At 40.9% G+C, this 27,619-nt stretch overlaps 1 protein-coding gene across 1 annotated transcript in view; it reads right to left on the bottom strand.

Annotated features, from left to right (window-relative positions):
* CD36 (CD36 molecule (CD36 blood group)) overlaps window positions 1–27,619 on the bottom strand; it is a 58,470-nt gene that overhangs the window by 18,309 nt on the left and 12,542 nt on the right. Inside the window, exons 5-11 of the mRNA XM_075345215.1 lie at window positions 26,075–26,166; window positions 19,841–19,890; window positions 18,539–18,608; window positions 15,728–15,915; window positions 14,780–14,898; window positions 10,269–10,342; window positions 7,980–8,034 (exon numbers count right to left, since the gene is read on the bottom strand). Of these exons, the coding sequence (XP_075201330.1) occupies window positions 7,980–8,034; window positions 10,269–10,342; window positions 14,780–14,898; window positions 15,728–15,915; window positions 18,539–18,608; window positions 19,841–19,890; window positions 26,075–26,166 (648 nt within the window). The remainder of the gene's footprint in view (window positions 1–7,979; window positions 8,035–10,268; window positions 10,343–14,779; window positions 14,899–15,727; window positions 15,916–18,538; window positions 18,609–19,840; window positions 19,891–26,074; window positions 26,167–27,619) is intronic.

Here is a 27,619-nt window from a genome sequence, read left to right as displayed (position 1 = left end):
AGAGGTGCTGCAAATATCTTTGCACTAGTGGGACTATACACAAGTCCAATAGCCACGTTTAGGATGACACTAGGTTCACTCAGTGTTTGCTAGTATAATGGCTTAGCTACAATGAGTTTGAGTGTGCAATGCAGGTAGAAGTGCTGCAAATATCTGTGCACTACTGGGGCAATACAGCAGTCCAATAGCCACGTTAAGGATGCCACTAAGTTCACTCAGTGTTTGCTAGTATAATGGCTTAGCTACAATGAGTTTGAGTGTGCAATGCAGGTAGAGGTGCTGCAAATATCTTTGCACTAGTGGGACTATACACAAGTCCAATAGCCACGTTTAGGATGACACTAGGTTCACTCAGTGTTTGCTAGTATAATGGCTTAGCTACAATGAGTTTGAGTGTGCAATGCAGGTAGAGGTGCTGCAAATATCTGTGCACTACTGGGGCAATACAGCAGTCCAATAGCCACGTTAAGGATGCCACTAAGTTCACTCAGTGTTTGCTAGTATAATGGCTTAGCTACAATGAGTTTGAGTGTGCAATGCAGGTAGAGGTGCTGCAAATATCTTTGCACTAGTGGGACTATACAAAAGTCCAATAGCCACGTTTAGGATGCCACTAGGTTCACTCAGTGTTTGCTAGTATAATGGCTTAGCTACAATGAGTTTGAGTGTGCAATGCAGGTAGAGGTGCTGCAAATATCTTTGCACTAGTGGGACTATACACAAGTCCAATAGCCACGTTTAGGATGACACTAGGTTCACTCAGTGTTTGCTAGTATAATGGCTTAGCTACAATGAGTTTGAGTGTGCAATGCAGGTAGAGGTGCTGCACATATCTGTGCACTACTGGGGCAATACAGCAGTCCAATAGCCACGTTAAGGATGCCACTAAGTTCACTCAGTGTTTGCTAATATAATGGCTTAGCTACAATGAGTTTGAGTGTGCAATGCAGGTAGAGGTGCTGCAAATATCTTTGCACTAGTGGGACTATACACAAGTCCAATAGCCACGTTTAGGATGACACTAGGTTCACTCAGTGTTTGCTAGTATAATGGCTTAGCTACAATGAGTTTGAGTGTGCAATGCAGGTAGAGGTGCTGCAAATATCTGTGCACTACTGGGGCAATACAGCAGTCCAATAGCCACGTTAAGGATGCCACTAAGTTCACTCAGTATTTGCTAGTATAATGGCTTAGCTACAATGAGTTTGAGTGTGCAATGCAGGTAGAGGTGCTGCAAATATTTTTGCACTAGTGGGACTATACAAAAGTCCAATAGCCACGTTTAGGATGCCACTAAGTTCACTCAGTGTTTGCTAGTATAATGGCTTAGCTACAATGAGTTGGTGTGTACAATGCAGGCAGACGTGCTGCAAATATCTGTGCACTACTGGGGCAATACAGCAGTCCAACAGCCACGTTAAGGATGCCACTAAGTTCAATCAGTGTTTGCTAGTATAATGGCTTAGTAACAATAAGTTGGAGTGTGCAAAGGACAGGAGGGTACAGTGGCAGGGTTGTGGGTCTCTGGGTAGAGGAATGGAAGCCTGCCTTTCTATCCTTCCTAATGGGGAAATGCAGCAAGGAAATCCCTGACCTTAGCTACACAGACGCTGTCTCTGTTTTCAGGACCTGTCACCTATGGCTCTGACCCTGCCGGTATGAGCCCTTAAATGGACTGATAGAAAGTGCTATCCCTAAGCTGTCCAGCGCTGTGTATGGAGCGCATACAGCAGTATCGGCGATAGGACTCAGGCCAGAGCTGCGCCAGTGATGTCTGACACCAAGGACGCAGAAGGCAGATAATGGCGTGCTGGAGGAAAATGTCCGTTTTTATAATGCAGGGACATGTGACATGGACATCCTATCACACATGCCGTTGCTTCTCTGGCTAAAAGTCCACTTAGCTGTGTGTGTGTCTGGGATTGGCTGACATGCTGGCCCTCCCCACTACACACGCGCGCTTAGGGAAGGAAGACAAGGAAAATTATCCAAACAGCAGTGATCTGAATGCACTGTTCCCGCACACTATACACTGAAATGTCATAATAGTGTGAGTCACAGAGTGACTTACACTATTACAGCGGAAAGCCAGCTATGAATTAGCTGGTTTTTTTGCTGCTAGAACCGTTCTCAAACGTATCTAGAACTATCGAGCTTTTGCAAAAAGCTTGAGTTCTAGTTCGATCTAGAACAGCCCCCAAAATCACTCGAGCCTCGAACTGGAGAACCTCGAACCGCGAACCGCGCTCAACTCTACTGTTTAGGCTTGTGGACACTGAGGCTTTGCACAACCTCATGGGGGTGCAGCCCCTCAGTACTTGACCCCAGCCTCCATTATTTTTCCCAGTGTGCTGTCCCTGCCTTGCCCCAGCAGATGTCATATAACATCACCCATTCTCTGACCAATGTAGTTACTGGCAAAATCCACTAAACAACTGACACATGGACAAGTGCTTGTGGTGAGGAAAGCTATGTTTCCCTGAAAACACACTGGGTGAACCTTGTGAAGTCTGGGACTGAGTCGGACTCTGGGATGGCACACATGCTGCCAACACTAAAGAGCGTGGGCCCTAGTTCTATCAGGGTTTCACCCACCTTCTACACTAGTTCCTGCACCCTCTTCTCCTCCTCATTCTCAATCTCCAAATTGTTGCCCATATCAGTGATACGCTGGAAGCACTGCAGCACTGCCTTGGTGAAGTGGCAACAGACTCTGCTGAAACTAATTTGCTTAGGTGACAAACAGCACACCACCGCAGAATTGTGGAAAGCAATAACGGACCAGACAAGTTTATACACAAACATTGCCTGAACAACATGCTCAACTTAATGGTTAAGCGATTTCTGAAAATCTACCCAGATTTCCCTGACCTATTGTGGAGGTCCGCTGTGTGTTAGCCCATTTCCGCAAGTCTGTTACAGTTGCTGCTGGTCTAGCAGTGCAGCAGCAGCAGCACTTGCAAGTGCCAGCTCACTTACTGGTGTGCGACATGACCACGCTCTAGAACTCTATATTACAAAATTTGGCAAGGATTTTTGAGCATCAGATAACAGCTTCAACATATCAGTCATCATTCCAGTCAACCTCCACATATAAGAACTGACAAGTGGACATAAATGTCTGGCATCTGCCCAGCCTCATCTCATGTTCTCAACGCAGATTGGGTGATAATGAGGAGGAAGAGGCTGAGGAGGAGGGGGCGCAGGGACAGGAGATATTTACCTGCGGCACAGTGGGTTTTGTCCATACCAGCTTCCTCCTGTCTGTTCAGTGTGGATGGGCTAAAGAGGACTGGAAAGGAGCAGGAGAGGGAGGAGGAGATAGAAAGTCATTCTCCTGGTAGGGACCGGGAAGTCTGATAACTGATAGCCTCATCTGCCTGTCAACTGAAAATGCTGACAGACTGACTTTTATCAAAATGAACAAGGCATTGATTGGCTCAGGCTTCTCAACTCCACAAGAGGACAGCATCAGAGCCTAAAGGCAATCAATTCAAATGTTCCTTTTATTCTGTTGTATTCCAAAAGGCTATATGGTTCATGGTTTCTTGTTTTTGTTTTCCTCCTCCTCTTCAAGCATATCAAGGGGATCATTGTGCAGTCCACGATCTTAATTGTTACAGGGTGGGTATGATGCCCTCCTTCATAAAGTTTTCAGGAATTGTATGAGGCCTACCCCTACAATTCTCTTACATATATAGATGCATACCCCCTGGGGTAAATGTTTTCCAGCGCTTGCATGAGATCCCGGTCTAGGAGTCAAATTCCTTCAAAATGGGGGGAAAAAAAATCTTAAACCCTCCTCTACATGTTTTCCATGTTGTATTGCAGTCCCTTCTTCTAATTTTTGGACACCCTTGCACTTTCCCAGTCTAGAAGTCCTACTCCTTCAAAATGAGAAAAAATATTTTTGTGAGGCCATCCTCTACATGTCTTCCAGGGTGTATTGCAGTCCCTTCTTCTAATTCTTGGCAGCCCTTGTACTTAGTGCAAAAGCTTTCCCAGTCTTGGAGTCCCACTCCTTTATAATGGGAAAAAATGTTTTGCGAGGCCCTCCTCTATGTGTCTTGCAGGGTGTACTGCAGTCCCTCCTTTTCATTTTTGGCAGTCTTCTCACCTAGTACATAAACATTCTCAGTCTAGGCATCCCATTCCTTCAAAATGGAAAAAAAATGTTTTCTGAGACCCTCCTCTGTGTCCTCTAGGGTGTATTGCAGTCCTTCCTTTTCATGTTTTTCAGCCCTTGCACTTAGTGCATAGGCATAGCCAGTCTAGGAGTCTCACTCCTTCATAATGGGAAAAAAAAGTTTCCTGATGTCCTGCTCTATGTGTCTTCCAGGGCATATTGCAATCCTGTCTTCTAATTTTTGGCAGCCCTTTCACTTTGTGCATAGGCATTATGAGTCTAGAAGTGCCACTACCTAACATTTTTAACAGAATGTGTATGAGACACTCCTTTATGGCTAATACAGGATGTAACATAGTCCCTTTTCCTTTCTTATTTCTGCCAGTTTTTGTAAGGCTTTGTGAGTTTCAGAGTCCTTCCTTCATAAATTAAACAGGGTGTGTCTGACGATATCACACACACCGCATACCCAGATACGGTAGTAAAATGTTAAAATTACTTTTACCTGTGACTACCAGTGGGTGTAGTTTTATTTTTCCCTGTATTATGTTATCCATTGCAGTCATAGGCGACAGGGAAATACGGTGAGAGATGGCCCCGCTATTATGGGGTGTTTTTTTTTTTCTCTTTTTAATTCTGCCTTATATACAAGTCATTATACTGTATATAGGAAAGAATGTTCCCTAACATTTTGTCCTGTAGAATCAAATGTACACATTTTTGTATGTTTTGTTGTCAGTCCGTAAAAGTGGAGTATTTTCTGCACCAAATCTGCAAGTCCCAAAGAAGCAACGAGTGCATGACACTTCATGGTCTTCATTGACTTTGCTGGCATCACGATACCCTTCAGCTTTTGTAACAAATCTGTATTTAAAAACTTAGCCAAAAATGCACACAGCTTAGTACTCTGACAAAATTGTTTCCAGCAGCGACCTGGGAGTCAGAGATGCATTGAGCCATCTTCCCCATGCTCATCTTAAAACCATTCAACTTCCAGGAATTGATACACTTGCTTATGCCATTTATGGTATGTATACTGTCCGTGTATAGAATGAGCGAATGAAACTCATAAACATCAACTCACTGCCACCATTACATGGACAATCCTTAACCCAAATGGGAGGTTTCACAGATATTTACACTGATTGTTGTTGCTCCCTTAATGGACGAGAAAAAGCACAAGCTGGAATTGTGGTTTACTGAGGTCCAAACCATCCATTGAATGTGGCAGAAAGACTTGAAGAAAAGCAACAAATTAGCAGGCTGAAATACAGACAGCTTGTAAAGTATTAGAACAAGCTAAAAAACAGAATATCACCAAACTCATACTGTAGATGGACAGTATGCACACAATAAATGGCATAACCAAATGAATCCATTCACGGAGGTTGAATGGTTGGAAGATGACTATGGGAAAATAACTTGTAAATAGGGTAGTCTTGCCCATGCTGTTTACATTCCATTTAAGGGATGTTTCCATCAATTTCAGCAATTTTCCTGCCACAGAGCCCTCTTGGGGGAGTATTCTGGAAAGATGATACAGTTTCCCATCATACTCATTACTTGAATTGAGCCTGTCCGAGTGTCTGACCTGCTTGATTCGAGTACCTTGCACTCAAACACTTCAGTGCTCGCTCATCACTAATGGCCATGTGTGAAAAGGCTGTTGACAAGCAATGCAACCTTGATTGCTGTTCCCATAGGACTTATCTTTATGCTCCTTAGATAGCTTATGGTCGAATATGGTATCTCTCCGAACAGCTTTCTTACCCGACTCTCCCATACACAGTAGCATTTGCTTAGCTGAGTGCTCCTGTGTTCTCTATGAGAAACCCACTGCCATTCATTTCTTTTGGTGACTTATCTCTAGTGGGCAAAAACATCATCTGTGGAAGGCCCCATACACCTTTGACTGTTCGCTGACGTGATTCCAATGTGCTGATTGCAATTAGAAAGATGTGAAATTATTCCCCATTAATTGCTCAACAAATAGGCAGCTTTACCATGTAGATGAAAATGGACGCTGTAGGTTTCAAACATATTAGTTTTTTTCCAAGGTTTCCAAAATACACAGTTAGGTTCAGAAAGATTTGGACAATGACACAAATTTTGGAATTTTATCTCTTTACCAAAACATTTTCAATATACACTTATGTAATCCATATGTGTTTTAAGTGCATATTCTCAACTTTAATTTGAAGATATTCACGTCCTAATTGGAGTAAGGGTTTAGGAATTTCAGCTCTTTAATATGTAGCTGCCTCTTTTTAAAGGGCCCAAAAGTAATTGGACAATTATCTCAAAAGCTCTTTAATGGACTACATGGACTATTCCCTCATTAATACATCATCAATAAAGCAGTTAAAAGGTCTGGAGCTGATTCCAGATGTGGCATTTGCATTTGGAAGCTGTTGGTGTAAACCCACAACATGCGATCAAAGGCGCTCTCAATGGAGGAGAAGCAGAAAATCATTGGGCTGAAAATAATAAGAACTCCATCAGAGAGATAGCAGAAATGTTAGGGGTGGCAAAATCAAGAATTTGGTATATTTTGGAAAAAGAAATTAGCAAACTGGAGAGCATGGGAACTCAAAGAGGCCTGGATATCCAAGGAAGACAATAGTGGTGGATGATAGCAGAATCCTTTCCTTAGTGAAGGAAAACACCTTCACAACATCTACCCAAGTGAAAAACACTCTCAAGAAAGTAGATGTTGCAGTATCTAAGTCTACCATAAAGAGAAGAGTTCCTGAGTGCAAATATAGATGGTGCACCACAAGGTGCAAAACATTAATCAGCCTTTAAAATAGAAACGCCAGATTAAACTTTGTCAAAAGGCATTTAAAGAAGCCGTCCAGTTCTGGAAAAGCATTGTATGGACAGATGAAACTAATATTAACCTGTACCAGAATGATGGGAAGCAGAAAGTATGCAGAAGGCTTGGAGCAGCTCATGATCCAATGCACACCACATCCTCTGTAAAACTTGATAGAGGCAGTGTGATGGCATGGGCATGCATGGCTTCCAATGGCACTGGGTCACTAGTGTTTACTGATGATGTGACTGAACACAGAAGCAGGCCGATTAATTTTGACATGTACAGGGATATACTTTCTGATCAGATTCAACCACATGCAACAAGGTTGATTGGATGGCACTTCACAGTACAGATGGACAATGACCCAAATATACTTCAAAAGCAACCCATGAGTTTTAAGGCTAAAAAGTGGAATATTCTTCAATGGCTAAGTCAATCACCAGATCTCAACCCCACTGAGCATGTATTTTGCATACTTAACAAAAAACATAAGGCAGAAAGACCCATAAACAAGCATCAACTGAAGTCAGATGCAGTAAAGGCCAAGCAAAGCATCACAAAGGAGGAAATCTAGCATTTGGTGGTATCTATGACTACCAGACTTCAGCCAGTAAGTGTCTGTAAAGGATTCTCTATGAAGAATTAAAAATGAACATTTTATTTAAGGTAAAGTAAATTTGTCCAATTACTTTTGAGTTTCTGAAATGAGGAGACTTTGTAGCAAAAATGGCTGCAATTCCTAAAACCTTGCAATTCCTAAAACCTAAAAAAAATTTCCTTAAATCTGAAAGTCTCCACTTCAATTGCATCTCAGCTTTTCCATTTTAAAGCAAAAATAGAGGCATACAGAGCTCAAATCACAAAGGTTACGTCACTGTCCAAATATTTCTGGACTTAACTATATTAACACATAAAAAGCGGCTGGACAGAATTTTTACTATTTTTTTGTGAGAGTGAGGGGTAAGTACTATTTAGAAATTGATTGATATACTCTATGCATTTTGTTTCGCTAAATAAAAGTATTCAAACGCTTACCTCATTTAACCACAATACAGGGAACACAAACTCTGACTGAAGATTTGCCAAAATGCTGAAATAGGAAGTGTGGAAAAGGGAATTAGGAATGAAACAAATCTATCTGACATGAAAAAAGCACATAATAGAATGTTACCAATAGATGAATAATGTTTACATCTATCAAAAATAAGCTCCATCTATCAATATTAATCAAGACTGACCATGAAACCACCAATAACTGTACATAGAACAAAGCTAATGCTGATTTACTACAATAATCAAATACAATTGTAAATCTCATAAAGTCAGATGAAAAGGTGAATGTGAAATATGCATCGTGGAGAATGGCCACGGATCGCTTGTGGTAATACTCTTTATTCATCTTATCTTGGTGTCTCTTATATTCTTAACACGTATGTTATTGGAGACACTTTTTAGATTTCCATTACATTTACTATCTTTTAATTTGTCACTGACATCAAGACTTTCTGTAAAACATCCAGTCAGCTTCCATAAATTAGTTGCACTCAGTATCTAAAAAAGAGTCAATTATAAAGTTGAATCATTATCATATGAAAAAATAACAGTAACTATTTTTTAGATACTATGCTCATTCAATTTATGGAAGCTAACTTGTAAGTTTACATGCCTGAATTCTTATGTTAGATCTACTGCAGACTGGTTTTATGGTTGCGTTTTGGCTTAAATAACTCTTTATGCAGATAGCCTAACATCAGTGTCTTCTTTTTATATGGAGTTTATTCTGACACTGCCTATTCATAAACATTTAAGGATATTTGACTTTCGGGTGAAATTTATGGAAAACGTAAAAAGTTCACACTATAATGGTATTTTATCATGAAAGTAGAGCATTTTATCCTTTAATGACTAATGATGCACTATGTCAGTCATCTGTCATTTTGATATACTCAGCCGACATATGCCTGTCACACCTGCGGTTGGGGCACTGTACTTCCCTCAGCTTTGAACCTACTAAATGCTGCTGTCAATCTGTAACAGCGGAACTTAGCGAGCGCTAGCATGGGAGCTCTCTATTCTGACTACTCATCAGTGCCCCCGATGTACTAGTGCTTGGACCGAGGTACCGTGTGTGTGTGTGCAGCACCCACCCCGATGCACGTTTTGGTGTTTTCTTTCTCAGACACCTCCTGAAGAAGGTGACGCCAAAACGTGCGCTGGGGTGGGCGCTGCATACACACACACATCATACCTCGGTCCAAGCACAGGTAAATAAACTATCATACCCACTCTTCCCTTTCATTTTGCCATGAGAATGCTCTGCTTCTTGCATATCTGACTGTTTATAGGTGGCAGAACTGGATATTGATGATTCCTTTTGCACACATGCACACAGATGTGGTCTAGTTTCAGCCTCTGATGATAGCCATTTACTTTAATTTATGATCTATTTGCTTTGTCATTGCAGCCTCTATATATAATTCTTATGGCACTGTTCCACATTTTACTTATATTTACATGTCTGTAACTCCACATCTGTGTGCTATTAGGCATTGATTCCATAGACCTGCTAATGCTTTTATTGTATGCACCATGAGCTATTCCACAGGTATTCGGCACTAGGCACTTTATAACTATGTTTACACTCTTACAGGGATACCTTGCCTGCTACCCAGTAATCAGTTAATCAGTTTGTATTCTAACAGCATTACCATGACAGCTACCTTACTTTTAATTTCTGAACGGTGGACCCAGTAAGTCTGTTGATTTTATATATATATATATATATATATATATATATATATATATATATATATATATGTAGCGTTGGAGCTGCATGTTCATATATATGCATATTTTGTTAGTCCTGTATGCTTGCTAAGCCTTTATTACTTGTAACCATTTCTATCACGTGTGTTGATTTTATTAGTACATCAATAAAGTTGTATTGTTTGCATTAACCTCTTTTCGGTTTTTCTTTTGTCGGTTTCATATAATATTGCCATTTGGTTGCATTGAGATCCACAACCCCTGCATTCCCTATTACCAATCCACTTTGGTATTCCATCTTTATTTTGGTGGATGCATGTTTGATTTTTCTTGATTCATTTTGTTTAACAATTTCTAAATGTTACACAGGATATTTTTGTTCAACCTGAACGTCTACACTTCAATTGCATTTCAGTTGGTTCAGTTTCAATCAACAAAAGCCCAAATCACAAGATTCAGACACTGTCCAAATATTTGTGCACCGAAATATAAATTGTGGACCTAAATGCAAGAGAGAATGAAGTCCAACATAAAGCAGACTGTTGTAGGTTTACTTACTCAATATCTTTTGTGCGGTTAAAAAAAACATTGACTTGTAATCTTTTAGCAAAATGCATAGTAAAGCCCGTTATCTGAAATAGAAGAAAACAGTTTCCCACTAAGCAATAGGAAAACACAAAAATAAGGTATTAAACAACTCTATAACTTAAAGATAGTCTGTCCCTCCCCAAATGCTAACTAAACTACTTATACACATATATAGGGTACATAATCCCTGTACAAATCATAACTCCAGTCGAGATCTTAGCAGTTTAGTTGGCATAATAAACTATTTTGTATGCATGGGCTTAGTGCAATCTGGCGCCCTGTGCCTGGGTTGCCAGAAATAATAGCTAACGTGTATTTCAATATGGATAACATGTATTGCCAGCTTTAATGAATTTGGTTTTCTCTATTGTTCACAACAAACATTTGCCCACACTCCTTTGCTGGGGCTGTTCACAATAGATAATAACATAGCTTGAGAGTGCGCACTAGAAGGAGATGGGGAGGAGCTTAGGTGTGAGGTAAATTCAGAGACAGTTGAAGTTGAAGTCGATGTGAGGTGAAATGAAGAGTGTAATAAGGGAGACAGTCCTTTCCTGAGGTGACTGTTGAAACCTCTGAAGGGGCTAGCTACAAATTGGCAATGTATCAGTCCCAAGCCCACCTGGACTTTCAAGGTCAGTGGCAAACTCAGAGACTTCTATTAGCCTTTTTATAAGGAGCAGTGAAAATTGCCCAGGAGCTCAGTGACATGATTGAGTCTGCAAACTTCTAGAAGAAATAGTGAGTTTTCCCCAGGATTCAAGTCACCTGCTCACTGGAAGGGATTAAAGATATAGAGTTTTCTTATCTTGAAAATCCCAGGATTTCAAGATACTTATACCCGAGTACGGAAGTAGTGGCAGGAAGAATGCACTACCATCACACAGCACAGAAACCAAATTCTTCATTGAACAGGAAAAAACACCATCATTGTAAAGGCTGTATAGAATTTTCCAGACTATTCTACACAGCTTCACTAAAAGGTAAAAGCTCCCTGTCCAGTCTCTGGCTGAATTATTCTCTGCTGCGCCATCCCTACCTCAACATCCCCCAGGACCCAGCCCTAGTTGGGGGGTGAAGGGACAACCCTCTGGCACTGTGCATCACCACCTAACTCCTGGGGACTTCCAGCAGTGTCTGGCCACACCACAGCCAAACATCCCAACTGGCGTCACAAACTCTTTATTTATTTTATTTTATTTCTCTCTTTTTAAATATCATTTTTAACCCCATCACAAAAGCCTGTTGCACGTGCCTAGTATGGCCACATTGCTACTGGGAACCACCACAGTGACATCAGAGGTCTACCGAGGGCAGCACAGCACCAATATGACTTCTCAATTTGCCTGCTGATCACTGTCATGACATGACTGAACTGACCTCTGCAGCAACACTCACAGTGTTTTTGGCACTTCTCATTGCTGGTTCCTGTCTGCAGTACAGTGCCTACTTGTGGCCATAGACAGGGGGCAGTGATGAGAGCAGAGCTATTGATCGTCATGCCTATGCACAGTGCTCAGAGTGTCATTGCCATCTCATATTGCTGTGCACGCTCTGTGTCTGCCGCTCGGTACTGCGTAATCAAAATATGACCTTGCCCAGTATGCAAATTCAAGTTGGGGTGGGAACGGTGCACTGAGCCAAAGGTCATGTCTAGGGTGCATTGAAACCCCCTCATTTCTATGAAAAATAAATATTTTTTTCATGCCAACTAAACCACTAAAATCAATACTACGGGAATGTTTTTTGTAGGGGCTAACACCCCTAAATATCTTTTTAAGTTATGTATTTAGAATTTTTGGAGGTGACAGACTACATTAAGAAGGACCCATCAGCTCTTATGACATGTCTGTTTTAGTAAATACTTGAATTCTTCATGAATTATCAATTTTGGAACATTTGTTTTCACAACGTTTTGACACAAACAGACTTTGGTGAGCCTCGGACAGAAAAAATGTGTTTCATAAATAGTTAGGAGGCAAAACAAATGGATAGCACAATGCAGAACTATGAAAAAAGGGTCTTCGAAATTGAGTATTGACTAAAACAGACAGATCAGGAAAGTTATCAGGCGTCAGTAACAATGTATATAATAGGATGAAGATGTTAGTTATAAAACCACTGCTAGTTAACTATCTAGTGAAACCCATGTTTTGAAGGCCCTGAGCGCACTAGTGCGTTTTACCCGCGGATTTACCCGCGGATTTGCCACGGAAATTTCTTGAGAAATGTCTGCAATCTTTGTGCAGACATTTCCCAGCAAATCCTATGTGAAAAAAAAATAGCTGTGCGCACACTGCAGATTTTTCTCAAGAACTTTCCTTAAGAATTTCTTGAGAAAATTTCTTGAGAAAATGAACATGTCCATTATTTTCCGCAGGTACCTGCGGTATACCCCCGGAATTTCACTCCATTCACTGTAATGTAATCGCGAAATTCCGGGGGTATACCGCAGGTAGCAAATGATGTGCGGTATACCCCCGGTATAGCCGCGATTTACCTGCGGTAATGCTCATCGCTGCCTGCGGTTTTGCAGGAAGCGATGTCATTATGCCAGGAAGAGGAAGCGGAGCAGAGTAAACACAGACGTCACACTCCCTGGACGCCGCACAGAAGCACTTCCGTGCGACCTCCAGGTGCCCGCGCAGTCTGTGTCCCGCTCCAGCCTCGCGGCTGCCTGCACTGCAGCGTGTCAGTGTCTGCCCGCAGTATCGGCAGCTTGTCATGCTGCAGCGCAGGCAGACACTGACACAGGCAGACACTGACACTGCACTGCAGGGTGTCAGTGTTTGCCCGCAGTGTCAGCAGCCTGTCACGCGGCAGCGCAGGCAGACACTGACACCCTGCTGTGCTGGCAGCCGCGGGGATGACGATCGCTGCTGTCAGGAGGTGAGATCATTACCTGCTGTGACGATCTCCTGCCTCCTGACGTCACCGCGGTCACTGCTGTCTATGCCCGTCTCGCGAGCGGCCCGAGACTGTCACTAGCGGTGACGTCACGGGCTCTCGCGATACTTCTGACAACGCGGCGGGCATAGAAGTCAGTGACAGCGCTGACGTCAGCAGTACAGGAGATGATCACAGCAGGTAATGATCTCATCTATCCTCCTGGCAGCAGCGCTCGGCATCCCATGCAGTGACCTGGGCTATTGATGTTAGCTCAGGTCACTGCATTGCTCTCCCAGCCAATGGGGAACATTCTGTTCTTCATTGACTGGGACAGCGACTATAGTATGGATCGCCGTGGGATCCCCCCCTTATTGGATTACACCAGACGTGGAATTGACTGTTATTTTCAATAAATTGGAGAAAGAGGGAATGTTTTGGGGAGTGTTTTTTCAAATAAAACTTTTTTTGTTGTCTATTTTTTATTTCTTACTGACTGGGTTGGTGATGTCGGGTATCTGATAGACGCCTGACCTCACCAACCCCAGGGCTTGATGCCAGGTGACATTACACATCTGGCATCAACCGCATATATTACCTCGTTTGCCAACGCACCAGGGCAACGGGATGAGTTGGAGCGAAGCGCCAGGATTGGCACGTCTAATGGATGCGCCACTTCTGGGGCGGCTGCGGCCTGCTATTTTTAGGCTGGTGATGCAATTTGGGGGGGACCCCACGTTTTTTGTTTTCAATTATTTATTTAATGTAGAATAACCGCGTGGGGTGCCCTCTGTTTTGGATTACCAGCCAAGGTGAAGCTGCCAGCTGTGGTTTGCAGGCTGCAGCCGTGTGCTTTACCCTAGCTGGCTACAAAAGATGGGGGGACCTCACGTCGTTTTTTTTTTTAAATTATTTATTTATTTTATGGCTAAATACAAGGCTAAGCACCCTTTAGTCCCACATGAAAGTCACTAAAGGGTGCCAGCTTAGAAAATCCAGGGGGGTGGGACATTATAGAAGTCTTTCTCATCTATCTATCTATCTATCTATTCATCTATCCATCTTTCCCTCTATCCATTATCTGTCTATCGATTATCTATATTATTTATTGCAAAACCGCAGGGACCAACCTGCGGCAAATCCGCGGAAAATCCGCGGCAAATCTGCATGCGTTTTTCCTGCGGAAATCTTCAACTCCCAGAAGTTTCTCAAGAAATTTTCTTGAGAAAAATCACTTTTCTAGTGCGCACATAGCCTTAATGTCCCACCAAGTGTGCCAGTATTTCCGAGAGGGATGTCAAATAAAGCCGAGTGGGCATGTAATCAGAGAGAGGAGGCCAAGAATAGTCTCCGTTGCAGAACCGCTCATCCTTTATAGTAAATCTGCAATGGTATTTTTGAGTTGTATATCATCCTTTCTTCATATATGTTAACTTTATGGTATAATATATGGTATATTTATATTTTATCGCTTTGATTATTTTAGCCCCTAAATTCATACTACTTGTCTAAAATGTTATTCATTAGAGATAAATCACATTTAAAGTAAGAAAGTCTTGTGAAAATAAAACACAATACATTGCAATTTAACTTACTGGTTCCACATCCACAAAAGTCTGATGTTCTTCCACATTCGACTTCAAACCGTCAAGGGATTCCAAAATGAAATCACTTGCAAACAGGAAGTGGGGTAAGGAAAGGAATATGGGCTTTTCTACATTAAAGGAAGGGATGTAGTTAATGATTTATTATATTTAGTTGAAAAATCAACACCATTTTATAGTAATAGTAATGTAAAAAAGGTTGAGATTTTCCATCTAGATATTGAAATGCAGATTTGTGCTTTCATCCATTACAATGTAGAGGTGTGAAATCCAAAACTAATCTTCCTAAAGATTTTAAGGTGTATTTTCAGAAAATGTCTGCAGTAAATCTGAGGAAAACAGCTTGAAAATCAGCAGAGGAAACACCTACACCAAATCACCAAATTGTGCTGTTTGGTGCAGATTTTTTCCTGCAGATTCTGAAAAGAAGCTAAAAAAAAATCAGTGGGTTGAAAATCTGTATTGCATTTCATTGCAGATTTATTGCAAATTTTGACCTCACAATTGAAGCCAGTGGGGAAAATCTGCAATATACCTCCTGCAACCAAGAGAATACCGATAGTGATGTGAGAGCATTACCAGGTTCGGGGGCTCATTACTCATAACCAGCAGTTGGATACTCGGATCGCAGTGACTCGTGTACAGAGTATAATAGAAGTGAAAAACGAATCAAGCATTTTCTGGAAACTCTTCCGGAAAAATGCATGAGTTCCCCATTGACTTCTATTATACTCAGGTACTCGAGTCGCACAATCTGAGCATCCAACTTCTGGTTGCGAGTACCAAGCATGGTAGTGCTTACTTACTCACTTTAGTGCTCACTAAAGGCCAACTGCCCAATACAGTAGACTTTATTCTTCAACTCTGCCAGGCAAACACAATGAATTGGAAATTTCCTGAATTTTGATAGCTCACAGCACATTTTATCACCACACTTACTATCATGGCAGGCTCGAAGATCCAACACACCAGCAGCATCACAGTTTCTAGAAATAACTTTATCTGTGCAATAACAATGGTTGTCTGGGTTTTCATATGGAGAGGCAAGAGCTGTTTTTGGTACTACAAATCGATACAGCTTAATTCCTTTTAGCGTGTATTCTTTTTCAAATTCACCATAAATGGATCTGTTAACATTACAAAACATATGGTTTAGATCTAGATTTAGATTTAGATCTAGAAAGCCAATATTTCCATATTGATGCCTTAAATGTTCTATAAGCATAAAACTAAAATTTACCATACAACACTAGTAGTACAGTGCTGAAAGCCCTTGTATACAGTAACAGTGTATACGATTTTACTTGTAATATTATATATTTCTACTTCTATATCTTCAACCACAACCCTGTAGCAATGGTCAAGAAACTGTAAAAACTGTTGTTTAACCCTAGAGATGATGTCCAATATTGGGGTATGTAGGTTTGTTTCATACAAAGCAAAGGAACCCAAGTTTACTCAACCAGGGACCTAAAGCCTGCTTTACACTGTACAATTACGCATACGATATCGTATGCGATCGTACCCACCCCCATCGTATGTGCGGCACGTTCAATTTGTTGACCGTGTCGCACAAACGATTATTTCTCGCCACACGTAGTTACCCTTCCATACAACCTCGATGTGGGTGGTGAACATCCACTTCCAGGAGTGGGAGGGACATTCGGCGTCACAGCAATGTCACGCAGCAGCCAATAGAAGCGGAGGGGCGGAGATGAGCGGGACATAAACATCCCGCCCACCTCCTTCCTTCCGCATTGCCGGCAGGAGCCGCGGGACGCACGTAAGATCTGTTCATCGTTCCCAAGGTGTCACACACTGCGATGTGTGCTACCTCGGGAACATTGAACAACCCGACGTACAATTTTTAGCTTTTGAACGACGTGCATGCGATTAACGTTTTTTCGTTCAATCGCAATCGCACGTAGGTTTTACACGCTACAACATTACTTACAATGCCAGATGTGCGTCACTTACGACGTGACCCCGCTGACACATCGTAAGATATATTGTAGTGTGTAAAGCCCGCTTAAGTCTTCTCTCAAAACCGGACGTTGTAGATACAATAAAGGCTGCCCTAGATGATGTAATGGAGGCTGATTATAGTGCTTGTTTGAGTTTCTATATTCTGTGATGTATTATTTGTTATCCTTACATCTGTTTTATATTTTTTTGTTGAAAGCTATTAATCGTGTGTTTGTTTTGTGTGTAAGAAGGGCCATCCTACTGCTCTTTTCAGTAGCTAAGCCAGCCCTGTGTCAATACATCAGATAGATAGACTTACTGATGATGGAAGTAATTGAATTAGAAATTAACTATAGCTTAAAGGTGTAGTTCAAAGGCAAAGTAATTTTCATTCTAAATCCCTATATATTTAGTGCAATAATCTAAACAATTTTCTCACATACTTGCATTAAAAAGTCTGGCTATTTTTTTTAAAATGTTTTACCTCAAATAAATAATTAATTATTAATCCCATGCTGTAATGTGTGTAATGTGTGTATACTTTGTTACTTCCTCCCCTATTCAGGAGCTGTGGTATGATCAGACCATATCCCTGTACGGTCAGACACAGCCATTACACAGTCATAGTAAGAGCACATATATAAGATTATCTCAGCACAGGAACAGCTTTTCAAACACATCCAATTATGGAACTGATTATTATTCCAAGATCTATTAATTAAAATTAACTTTAAAATTAACTTTTTTGTGGGAAAACTACTTAAATTCTTTGAAAAAGACTCTACTTTAAACAATATAAGCCAGTCTGATAAGTAATTACCTGGAAAGCAAAATAGTAAATCACATTTTTTAAGAAATATGTCTTACACCATAATATCACTCTGAAGTACTGACCTCTAGGGGTCTGATATTTTTCTATTTTTCTATCCATTACTAACTATGAGAATAAATCCACGTATAAGATAAGAGATGTGGAATGTGCTTTTCCTTCTTTTCTCCATTATTTGAATGGACCCTGTTTCCCATTTATTTCTCTATCTCTTTTAGCAACCCTGCAGTGCTGTGTCAATTGTTAGTAACTTTTGTTTTGTATTAATTTTACATAGAGCTTTAAAAGGAAAACTATCACAGGGTAAAATGCTATTTACCTGCATATATATATATATATATATATATATATATATATAAGGTCAATCTGGAGATAAATAGTGTTACCATGTAGATTCACTTAAAGTGTGGCTACTGGGAGATAAAATTATTTTCTTCCCAGGAGCCACCGGCTTTCAGTCATGATAGCACGCACAGATTTGCCATTGTCACTGCAGACATTATGCCCTGGCACTTTGATAGCTCATTTTTCACAAATGCACTGCGGAGCAAGCTTGTCAATTAAAGTGCCAGGGCGAGGTTATAGCCATCGCTCATAGTATAGTGCCACACCCAGAGTACTTAACACATCATTTATATGTTGATGAAAACGCTAATTACTCAGCAATGCAGCAACAGATAGAAGATATAAAAGTGTTGATGGATTTACATTTCAAATGTGCCAATTGGGTGTTGATCATTAGCTAGGCTTCCTTTAAACAGAAAACCCCTTCTTTCCTAAAGACAAATTTTACATTTTATAAATGAAGATTATTCATTTGAATAATTGGTGTATACCACAACATTTTTCATACAACTGCCGATATAAGGAAAATGCATAGCTTGTTACATCTTACGCAAACAGGTTCTTTGTTTGACAACCACTTCAAAAGTCTCAAGATACATTATTTTTCTTACCTGCAGATTTCTGATGAAAAGAAAAATAAAGGAACATTTTTGTCCACAAATGGAGGAAAAGAAGCTGCATCTGTTTCACAAAAAAAGTAAATATTAAATCTAATAAATTCTATCATAACGTTTTTTTGGGGGGGTTATTTCTACATAATTTCATGGCTTCTTCTTTAAAATTTTTATATAAATTACAAGCTAGATTTTTCAACAGACAATTGCTTAAAGATCAAAATTCCCAGATTAATTTAATGGTTGATGGTTTGAATGCTCAGAAAGTAATGATAGACAGAATGATTTCTGCCCACTGGGAAGCTAATACATTTAGCTGTACAAAAAAAGAGATATAATTGTGTAACTCCTAAACCCTGTATTCCTTACTTCTCACTAGACTTGGCCATCTAGGATTGCCTAAAGCTTCATGTTGATCATAAATTAAGTTATAACTATGTGCAAAGTGCTGCGGAGTATGTTGACACTATATAAATAAAAATTATTCTTAATATGATAGTTCTGGGTGCATCCTAAAGGAAAATGCAATCATGCAAATTGCAGTCATAATGTGACATCCTACCATATATGTTAGCCATAAGGCCTCTTTCAAACATGCATGTCTTGTACATACACACAAATGGTTCAGGTGTCATAAGTGTTTTGGATCTGTGTGCCCTCAGTATTTGGTCAGTGTGTCATCAGTGTTTCATCAGTGTATTTCACCGATGGATAAATAAATTACAAAGCTTCTCCTATACTTTGCAATGTTAAACACTGTCAGCCCCATAGGCTATAATGAGCATATGTTGTATCCGTGACAAAAATGGACAAAACAGGAACGTGCAAGATGGACATCTGAAGGAGGCCCAAACAATGCTGTTTTGTCCCTAAATGTAGTCCTTGACAAGATCATTAAAAATTAAAAAGTCTTGTCTCATAAAAACATACAGATGTAATGGAGAGTACTCCCACTGCGAACCCCTTAAAAAGTGTGAAAGACCACTGGAAGAACTACATTCTTTAAACAACTGATGCCTACCTTCTAAGCAACGATCTAAAATGTAAAAGTGCAGATCAGTTTCTTTACGAACAATGATGTCATATCCCCGTAAAATCATCCAAAGTAACAGCCATTACAGATGGCACTTCTTCATACTTTGCTGTTCACTGAAAATCTATCTCTAAGAGGGTAGATGCCAAGACGTATTTAAGAAAGTCATTATTTCTTCTCTTCAATATGTAAACTGTCCTCAGGTGCTTCTGTTGTTTTGTCACTAATTCTAGACTTGAAGATTTTGATATAAATATTACACATACCTGTCCCATTTATCATATCACAGTAGTTATCCTTCCAGAACGACAGTGTGCTAAAAAAATAAAAGTCAGTTTGGGGGTCAGATGAGTGGCCATAAACCTTTACAATGGAAAAACACTATTATACATATAGATATATTATAGAAAAAACAATTCAAACCACTAGCACATACCAAAACTTCTAGCCATCTAAAATATCTAGTGTTTATACCATACCACAAGACAACATATCCTAGATGTCTTGTCATGTAGCATATTTCATTAATTTCCAATAAATGGGCATTGTTTCCAATAATTAATTGAGTAATTAAAATCTGATGGTAATACTTAGGCTGGGGCCACACAAGCTTTAGTGCGAGTGCATCGCATGACACCAGGCTCCTGCTCTGCTGCAAGTGTAACTGTCATGCCACCGCGATGCAATCCTGTGATCGCAGCACAGCACTGCGGAGGAGAGGGAGGGATTAATTTTCCTATCTCCTCCATTGTCAGCTGATGGGAATATCACACTACACTCCCTTGTAATGCCAGTGCAATGCGATGTTTCTCTTGCAGCCATAGACTTGTATGGGTCCAAGAGAAAATCAATCGGATTCCACCCATAGCATGCTGCGATTGTTTCTCGGTCCGCTTAGGGCTCAGAAAAAAAATCGCTCATGGGAGTGACCCCATAGAGTAACATGGGTCCGAGTAGAATGCGATTTTTTTATCGCATTCCACTTGCTCTGTTTTACTTGCCGTGTGTCCTTAGCCTTAAACTAAGGTAATCAGGAAAGGTTATTGAATGCAGTTCTACGAGAACAAGACTCAACATATTTAGTACCGCAATTGCTAGTGTTCATTGTCCACGTTATAGTATATGCTATACTAACAGAAAGAGGGCACTGAATATACTATGAGGGGATGGATGGGTACACCTACCAGCTCACCAACTGCCTTTTGAGATCATACCTAGGCCTTATTATAAACCATAGTGCTGTTTCAGTTTACCTACCAGGAAATGTCAGGTATATTGCCAATCCTCTCAGATTCTAGCCCACTAATTGAGTCCTCAGTGCACATGCTCAGGCCCACTAAGGGGCACTTTGCACACTGCGACATCGCAGGCCGATGCTGCGATGCCGAGTGTGATAGTCCCCGCCCCCATCGCAGCAGCAATATGTGGTCATAGCTGGCGTAGCGAAAATTATCGCTACGCCAGCTTCACACACACACTCACCTGCCGTGCGACGTCCCTGTGGCCGGCGACCCGCCTCCTTGTTAAGGGGGCGGGTCGTGCGGCGTCACTGCGACGTCACACGGCAGGCGGCCAATCGGAGCGGAGGGGCGGAGATGAGCAGGATGAAAACATCCTGCCCACCTCCTTCCTTCCGCATAACCTACGGAAGCCGCGGTGACGCCGGTAGGAGATGTTCCTCGCTCCTGCGGCTTCACACACAGCGATGTGTGCTGCCGCAGGAGCGAGGAACAACATCGGACCGTCGCGTCAGCGTAATTATGAATTACGCCGACGCTGCACCGATGATACGATTACGACGCTTTTGCGCTCGTTAATCGTATCATCTAGGCTTTACACACTGTGATGTCGCATGCGATGCCGGATGTGCGTCACTTTCAATTTGACCCCACCGACATCGCACCTGCGATGTCACAGTGTGCAAAGTGCCCCTAACTCTTTCAGCCAACTCCAGGTCCCACAGGCATCACATAAAGTTTCATTGCATCCTTTCACTGTGGCACCAAACATTGATAGTAAATATTTTCCAACTTGACCCTTCTACCAGAATTACAATGATACAATGGCACTATATTCACATTTACAAGCATCAATTTTTGAATATAAAAGTTTTGCTGATGCTATAAATTATATTGGCAGACTGGCAGCCAAAAGAATACCACTGTTACTCTGTCAAGCATGGCAGCGTTGCCATATACTGTGAATGTTCAGGCATCGGCTTTCCAAAGGTGCCCATTCTAAAAGTGAACAAAAATGAACAACTGAAAGTGAGATATTTCTGCTTCATCTGTCTAGTGTCTTGGGTCACTTTGGAACTTTGGGCCTTTGGAATTTGTCTAAACTCACCTTCTAAATGAAGGCCTTCTGGCACCGATAGGTGCTTCATTTGGACCTATAGTTCAGGTGATCCTTTCACCAAAGCCTGCTCCACCACTTTTCTGCTTTCCAGAATGTGAGGGAACAATAACAAGGGCTTTTGCTTTAGGTCAGTACAATGACTAAATAAATCTTGGTGGGAATCACTTTTTCTAATAAAATGTTTTTCTCTTTGGGTTTCAAACCACCTTACTATTCTTTTTACTAGAGATTCTGCATTGATCCACACCAGTCCCTTTTAGAGAAGAAGTTAGTCTGAAAAATGTCATTAAAGTGGGCTTTACACGCAACAAAATCGCTAACGAGATGTCATTGGGGTCATGGAATACGTGACGCACATCTGGCCTTTTTAGCGACGTCGTTGCATGTGAAACGCAGGAACCACCGTTAACGATCAAAATTACTTATCTAATCGTTGATCATTGACACGTTGTTCCTTTCCCGAATATCGTTGCTGTTGTAGGATGCCGGTTGTTCATTGTTCCTGCGACAGCACACATCGCTATGTGTGACACCGCAGGAACGAGGAACATCACCGTACCTGTGGCCGCCCGCTATGATGAAGGAAGGAGGTGGGCAGGATGTTCGGCCCGCTCATCTCCGCCCCTCCGCTTCTATTGGGCGGCCGCTTAGTGACGCCGCTTTGGCGCCGAACGAACCGCCCCCTTAGATAGGAGGCGGTTCGCTAGCCACAGTGACGTCACTAGGCAGGTAAGTATGTGTGACGGGTGTAAGCGATGTGCGCCACGGGCAGCGATTTGCCCGTGACGCTCAACCATGGGGCGGGTGCTTTCACCAGCGACATTGCTAGCAATGTCGCTGTGTGTAAAGTGGCCTTTAGTCGTTTATAACCAACAAGTTTATTACATAGTTACATAGGTTGAAAAAGTTTATTTTTTTCATTAAAAGGCACACATGAAGTGCCAAATGGTTGCATATATACTGTATTTGAATTCTGCTACTATTTATGTTCAGTTTTCTTCTTGAGTTAATCTTCACTGAATCGAGGACTATGCAATATTGCACTTCATCACCAATAGTAAGGCTACATTTGGAGAGGCTACTAGGTTTCACCTATACTTCGGTGGTACTGTGGATCTTTGGGAAGTCTACCACCTTCAGTTGGCTTGTCCTGTCTACGAGTGACTCGGAAGGGTGTACCAGCCACCTTGTGTTTGTCTATCCAGCAACCACAGAGCTCATTGTGTCTACAAAGTCACTGCCTACTAAAGAATGGTTTCCAAACACCACCAAAGCAAACTTGAAAAGTGCATCGCTCGTCAGGTGTCCTTACAGGTACAATATTATTAATACATTAAAATTCAACAAGGAGTCCAATATACTAGACCTACACCACATAAAGAAATATAACAAGAAACCACATACACAATAATAGGCTGATATGGCCAGATGTAAGTATTTATGTGCTTAGTAATAACATACGCTCCTGATGAAGATGTGAAACGCGCATAGGGACTGCTGGGAGACAGATACCACTACAATCATGGGTTAGTACTTATACTTGGAGCAATTGAGGGGCACTGGCTGTCACTCCGTTTTGCTATTATATCCCATGATTTGTGTAAGGGATTTACTTTGGACATATACAGTGCCTACAAGTAGTATTCAACCCCCTGCAGATTTAGCAGGTTTACACATTCGGAATTAACTTGGCATTGTGACATTTGGACTGTAGATCAGCCTGGAAGTGTGAAATGCACTGCAGCAAAAAAGAATGTTATTTCTTTTTTTATTTTTTTTTGTTAAATTGTGAAAAGTTTATTCAGAGGGTCATTTATTATTCAACCCCTCAAACCACAAGAATTCTGTTTGGTTCCCCTAAAGTATTAAGAAGTATTTCAGGCACAAAGAACAATGAGCTTCACATGTTTGGATTAATTATCTCTTTTTCCACCCTTTTCTGACTAATTAAGACCCTCCCCAACCTTGTGAACAGCACTCATACTTGGTCAACATGGGAAAGACAAAGGAGCATTCCAAGGCCATCAGAGCCAAGATCGTGGAGGGTCACAAGGCTGGCAAGGGGTACAAAACCCTTTCCAAGGAGTTGGGCCTATCTGTCTCCACTGTTGGGAGCATCATCCGGAAGTGGAAGGCTTATGGAACTACTGTTAGCCTTCCACGGCCTGGACAGCCTTTGAAAGTTTCCACCCGTGCCGAGGCCAGGCTCGTCCGAAGAGTCAAGGCTAACCCAAGGACAACAAGGAAGGAGCTCCGGGAAGATCTCATGGCAGTGGGGACATTGGTTTCAGTCAATACCATAAGTAACGTACTCCACCGCAATGGTCTCCGTTCCAGACGAGACCGTAAGGTACCTTTACTTTCAAAGCGTCATGTCAAGGCTCGTCTACAGTTTGCTCATGATCACTTGGAGGACTCTGAGACAGACTGGTTCAAGGTTCTCTGGTCTGATGAGACCAAGATCGAGATCTTTGGTGCCAACCACACACGTGATGTTTGGAGACTGGATGGCACTGCACACGACCCCAAGAATACCATCCCTACAGTCAAGCATGGTGGTGGCATCATCATGCTGTCGGGCTGTTTCTCAGCCAAGGGGCCTGGCCATCTGGTCCGCATCCATGGGAAGATGGATAACACGGCCCACCTGGAGATTTTGGCCAAGAACCTGCGCTCCTCCATCAAGGATCTTAAGATGGGTCATCATTTCATCTTCCAACAAGACAACGACCCAAAGCACGCAGCCAAGAAAACCAAGGCCTGGTTCAAGAGGGAAAAAATCAAGGTGTTGCAGTGGCCTAGTCAGTCTCCTGACCTTAACCCAATTGAAAACTTGTGGAAGGAGCTCAAGATTAAAGTCCACATGAGACACCCAAAGAACCTAGATAACTTGGAGAAGATCTGCATGGAGGAGTGGGCCAAGATAACTCCAGAGACCTGTGCCGGCCTGATCAGGTCTTATAAAAGACGATTATTAGCTGTAATTGCAAACAAGGGTTATTCCACAAAATATTAAACCTAGGGGTTGAATAATAATTGACCCACACTTTTATGTTGAAAATTTATTAAAATTTAACTGAGCAACATAACTTGTTGGTTTGTAAGATTTATGCATCTGTTAATAAATCCTGCTCTTGTTTGAAGTTTGCAGGCTCTAACTTATTTGCATCTTATCAAACCTGCTAAATCTGCAGGGGGTTGAATACTACTTGTAGGCACTGTATAAATTAACAAATAACTACCAGAGTTGCTGTTATTGTCTTACTGTCATCTGAGCAACGGGTCTCAGCCCTGTCCCCCTCCACTGTTGATGTGAATCAGTTACCACGTATCCATACATAATATAGAGATAGTATAGCCAATGCAATATATAATAATTGTGGTGCAAAAAACCTTTTTCTATGACCCAATTAGGGTGAATACTGGTTATTATTGCCCATAAGGAGTATTATTTTGCACAAAAGTATTTATATTTGGCCATACTGGCTTATTGCTGTACATGTGGTCCTTATTATGATAGCTTTTCTAATTTATAACAATATTGTTGCTAAAAAAACTTTTTTCTATGACCCTAAGTGGATAAATGTTATGTAATTGTGCCCACAATTGTTATTACTAAGCACATAAATACTTACATCTGGCCATATCAGCCTATTATTGTGTATGTGGTTTCTTGTTACATTTCTGTATGTGGTATAGGTCTCCTATATTGGACTCCTTGTTGAATTTTAATGTATTTATGAAATTTAATTAAGAATATTTTTTATTGAATTATGGAATTGTACCACTTTTTTCGCTGTCTTAAATGTAATCTAAGTGGTTTCTTATATAATTGAGTTGATCTGGGTCAGTGACTTATTCTAAAAGGTACAATATTATACATGCCCCAGCTATTATGAAATGGTGATGTTGCAGTATATACAGTACCATGGGATGAAGATATCTAGATACCTAATAATAACAATGAATTTGACACTGATTACTAAGAAGTAGACCTAGGCACAACTAGGGACATTGTTTACGTAATATACTACGTATTTTAAACATCAGGAATAAGAGAATGTACACCAGTCATAAGAGTATTGCCAATATATAATACAGGTATGAATTATTTTAGTAAAAAAAAAAATCAAGTAAAATACCTCTGTCCTTTGTATCTGGTAATTAAGGCAACTTTGCTGATATCATCCTTTCCATTATTAACGACATAAGGGCCATCTGCAGTTCCATTGTACTATGTATTTGAAGATATATAAGATATATATTACATCAGTGTTATGCACATTAATAGTTGCACACTAAAGGCATAACTACTTGATGATTTTTGCATCAGTACCTAAAGACAATAGATATTAATGCACTTTAAAACCATCCTATAAGGTGTAGAAATAATGTTATACTAGTTTCAGCCAACAAAGGTTATTCTTTCTGCAATTAAAAGTTTTACAATCTTTTTAAAGGAATTTTTGGATCAATTTCTCACAGCTTTAAGGAACTCAGTGGCTCTACCAATGTAGATGGTACAAGATGCTGACCTCCGTGATAGGCTGCAGTGCAGTAGACTTGACATCACCTTATACACAATCACCAGACCCAATGCTAAACCGATGAAGGGGAGTACCAGCTGATTTGGTTATTTTTTTTTTAATCAGGGCAAGGACAAATGTGTTCAAAAGGAAAAACCATTTTTTACTTCTGGGGAATAGGATCTGTGCTGAACCTGTGATGGATACACAGATTTTTAGCTTGTTACATAAAATATGTGTTCAGTAAGCGTTGAATTGATGTATTATTTTTACTTTAGTTATTTCCAAGTTCTAGTGTTAGTTACACACTAATTTAGATATTAAATCACTCCCCTAATTTTGCATAGGGACATAGACTGCACAAGAACTCTCAAAGTATCCAGTGTATATGGCCCATTATGTTAGCAGCAGATCCTATAATTTCTGTAAGTATTTCCAGCACTTCTCACAGATGCAAGATTGTATTAAGATTTATGAAATCTAGCAGCTAAGTCAACACTTTAAACTCTATGTCAACCCATTGCTGAACAGTTTTTACAGTGTGGCAGAATTTAGATCTTGGTGAAAAAGACACTGCCATTGAAAACTACTGTGTATTTCCCATACTCTGTGTGTCCTGACTCCTTCCTATCATACCTAGCTTGACTTTTTCTTAAAGGGAAGGTGTCGTCCAAAAAAAAAAAATATTTCAATAACTGAGAAAATGTAAAGTATTACTGTTTTAATGTTTTGTTTAGATATTATTATTTGTTTTTAATTGAACAAAATATAAAAAAAATTAAAAAGTTTGATATTTTCCACTCTTAAACACTAGGGGGAGCAGCTTCTGAAATCCTACAGAAATCCTACTGTAGAAATAGCCTGGATTACAGCTGCAGTAAAGTGGGCAGAATCTGCTCTCCTGTGTGTGATGTCACACCCCGATCCCAATCTGGGTGTTTCCAAGGGATAACAGAGAATTAAATTTAGGATCACAGTGCTATTGCACATTGAACCTCACCAAGAACTTTATTCCTCCCTCCAGTGTTAAAATTTTAGTCATAGTGGCAGCGCTGGCATGGGTTCAGGCACCGCTCTGTGATGAGCAGTGGCTGGAATGGTGCGCCCCCTCCACACTGACTGATGACTGACAGCTTGTTGCCACAATCCCATGGATGTCAG

Source organism: Anomaloglossus baeobatrachus, chromosome 4 (genome assembly GCF_048569485.1).
Source record: "Anomaloglossus baeobatrachus isolate aAnoBae1 chromosome 4, aAnoBae1.hap1, whole genome shotgun sequence".
Lineage (NCBI taxonomy): Eukaryota > Metazoa > Chordata > Amphibia > Anura > Aromobatidae > Anomaloglossus > Anomaloglossus baeobatrachus.
The sequence above is the reverse complement of the archived record's forward strand: the minus strand, read 5'-3'. Positions and strand labels throughout refer to the sequence as shown.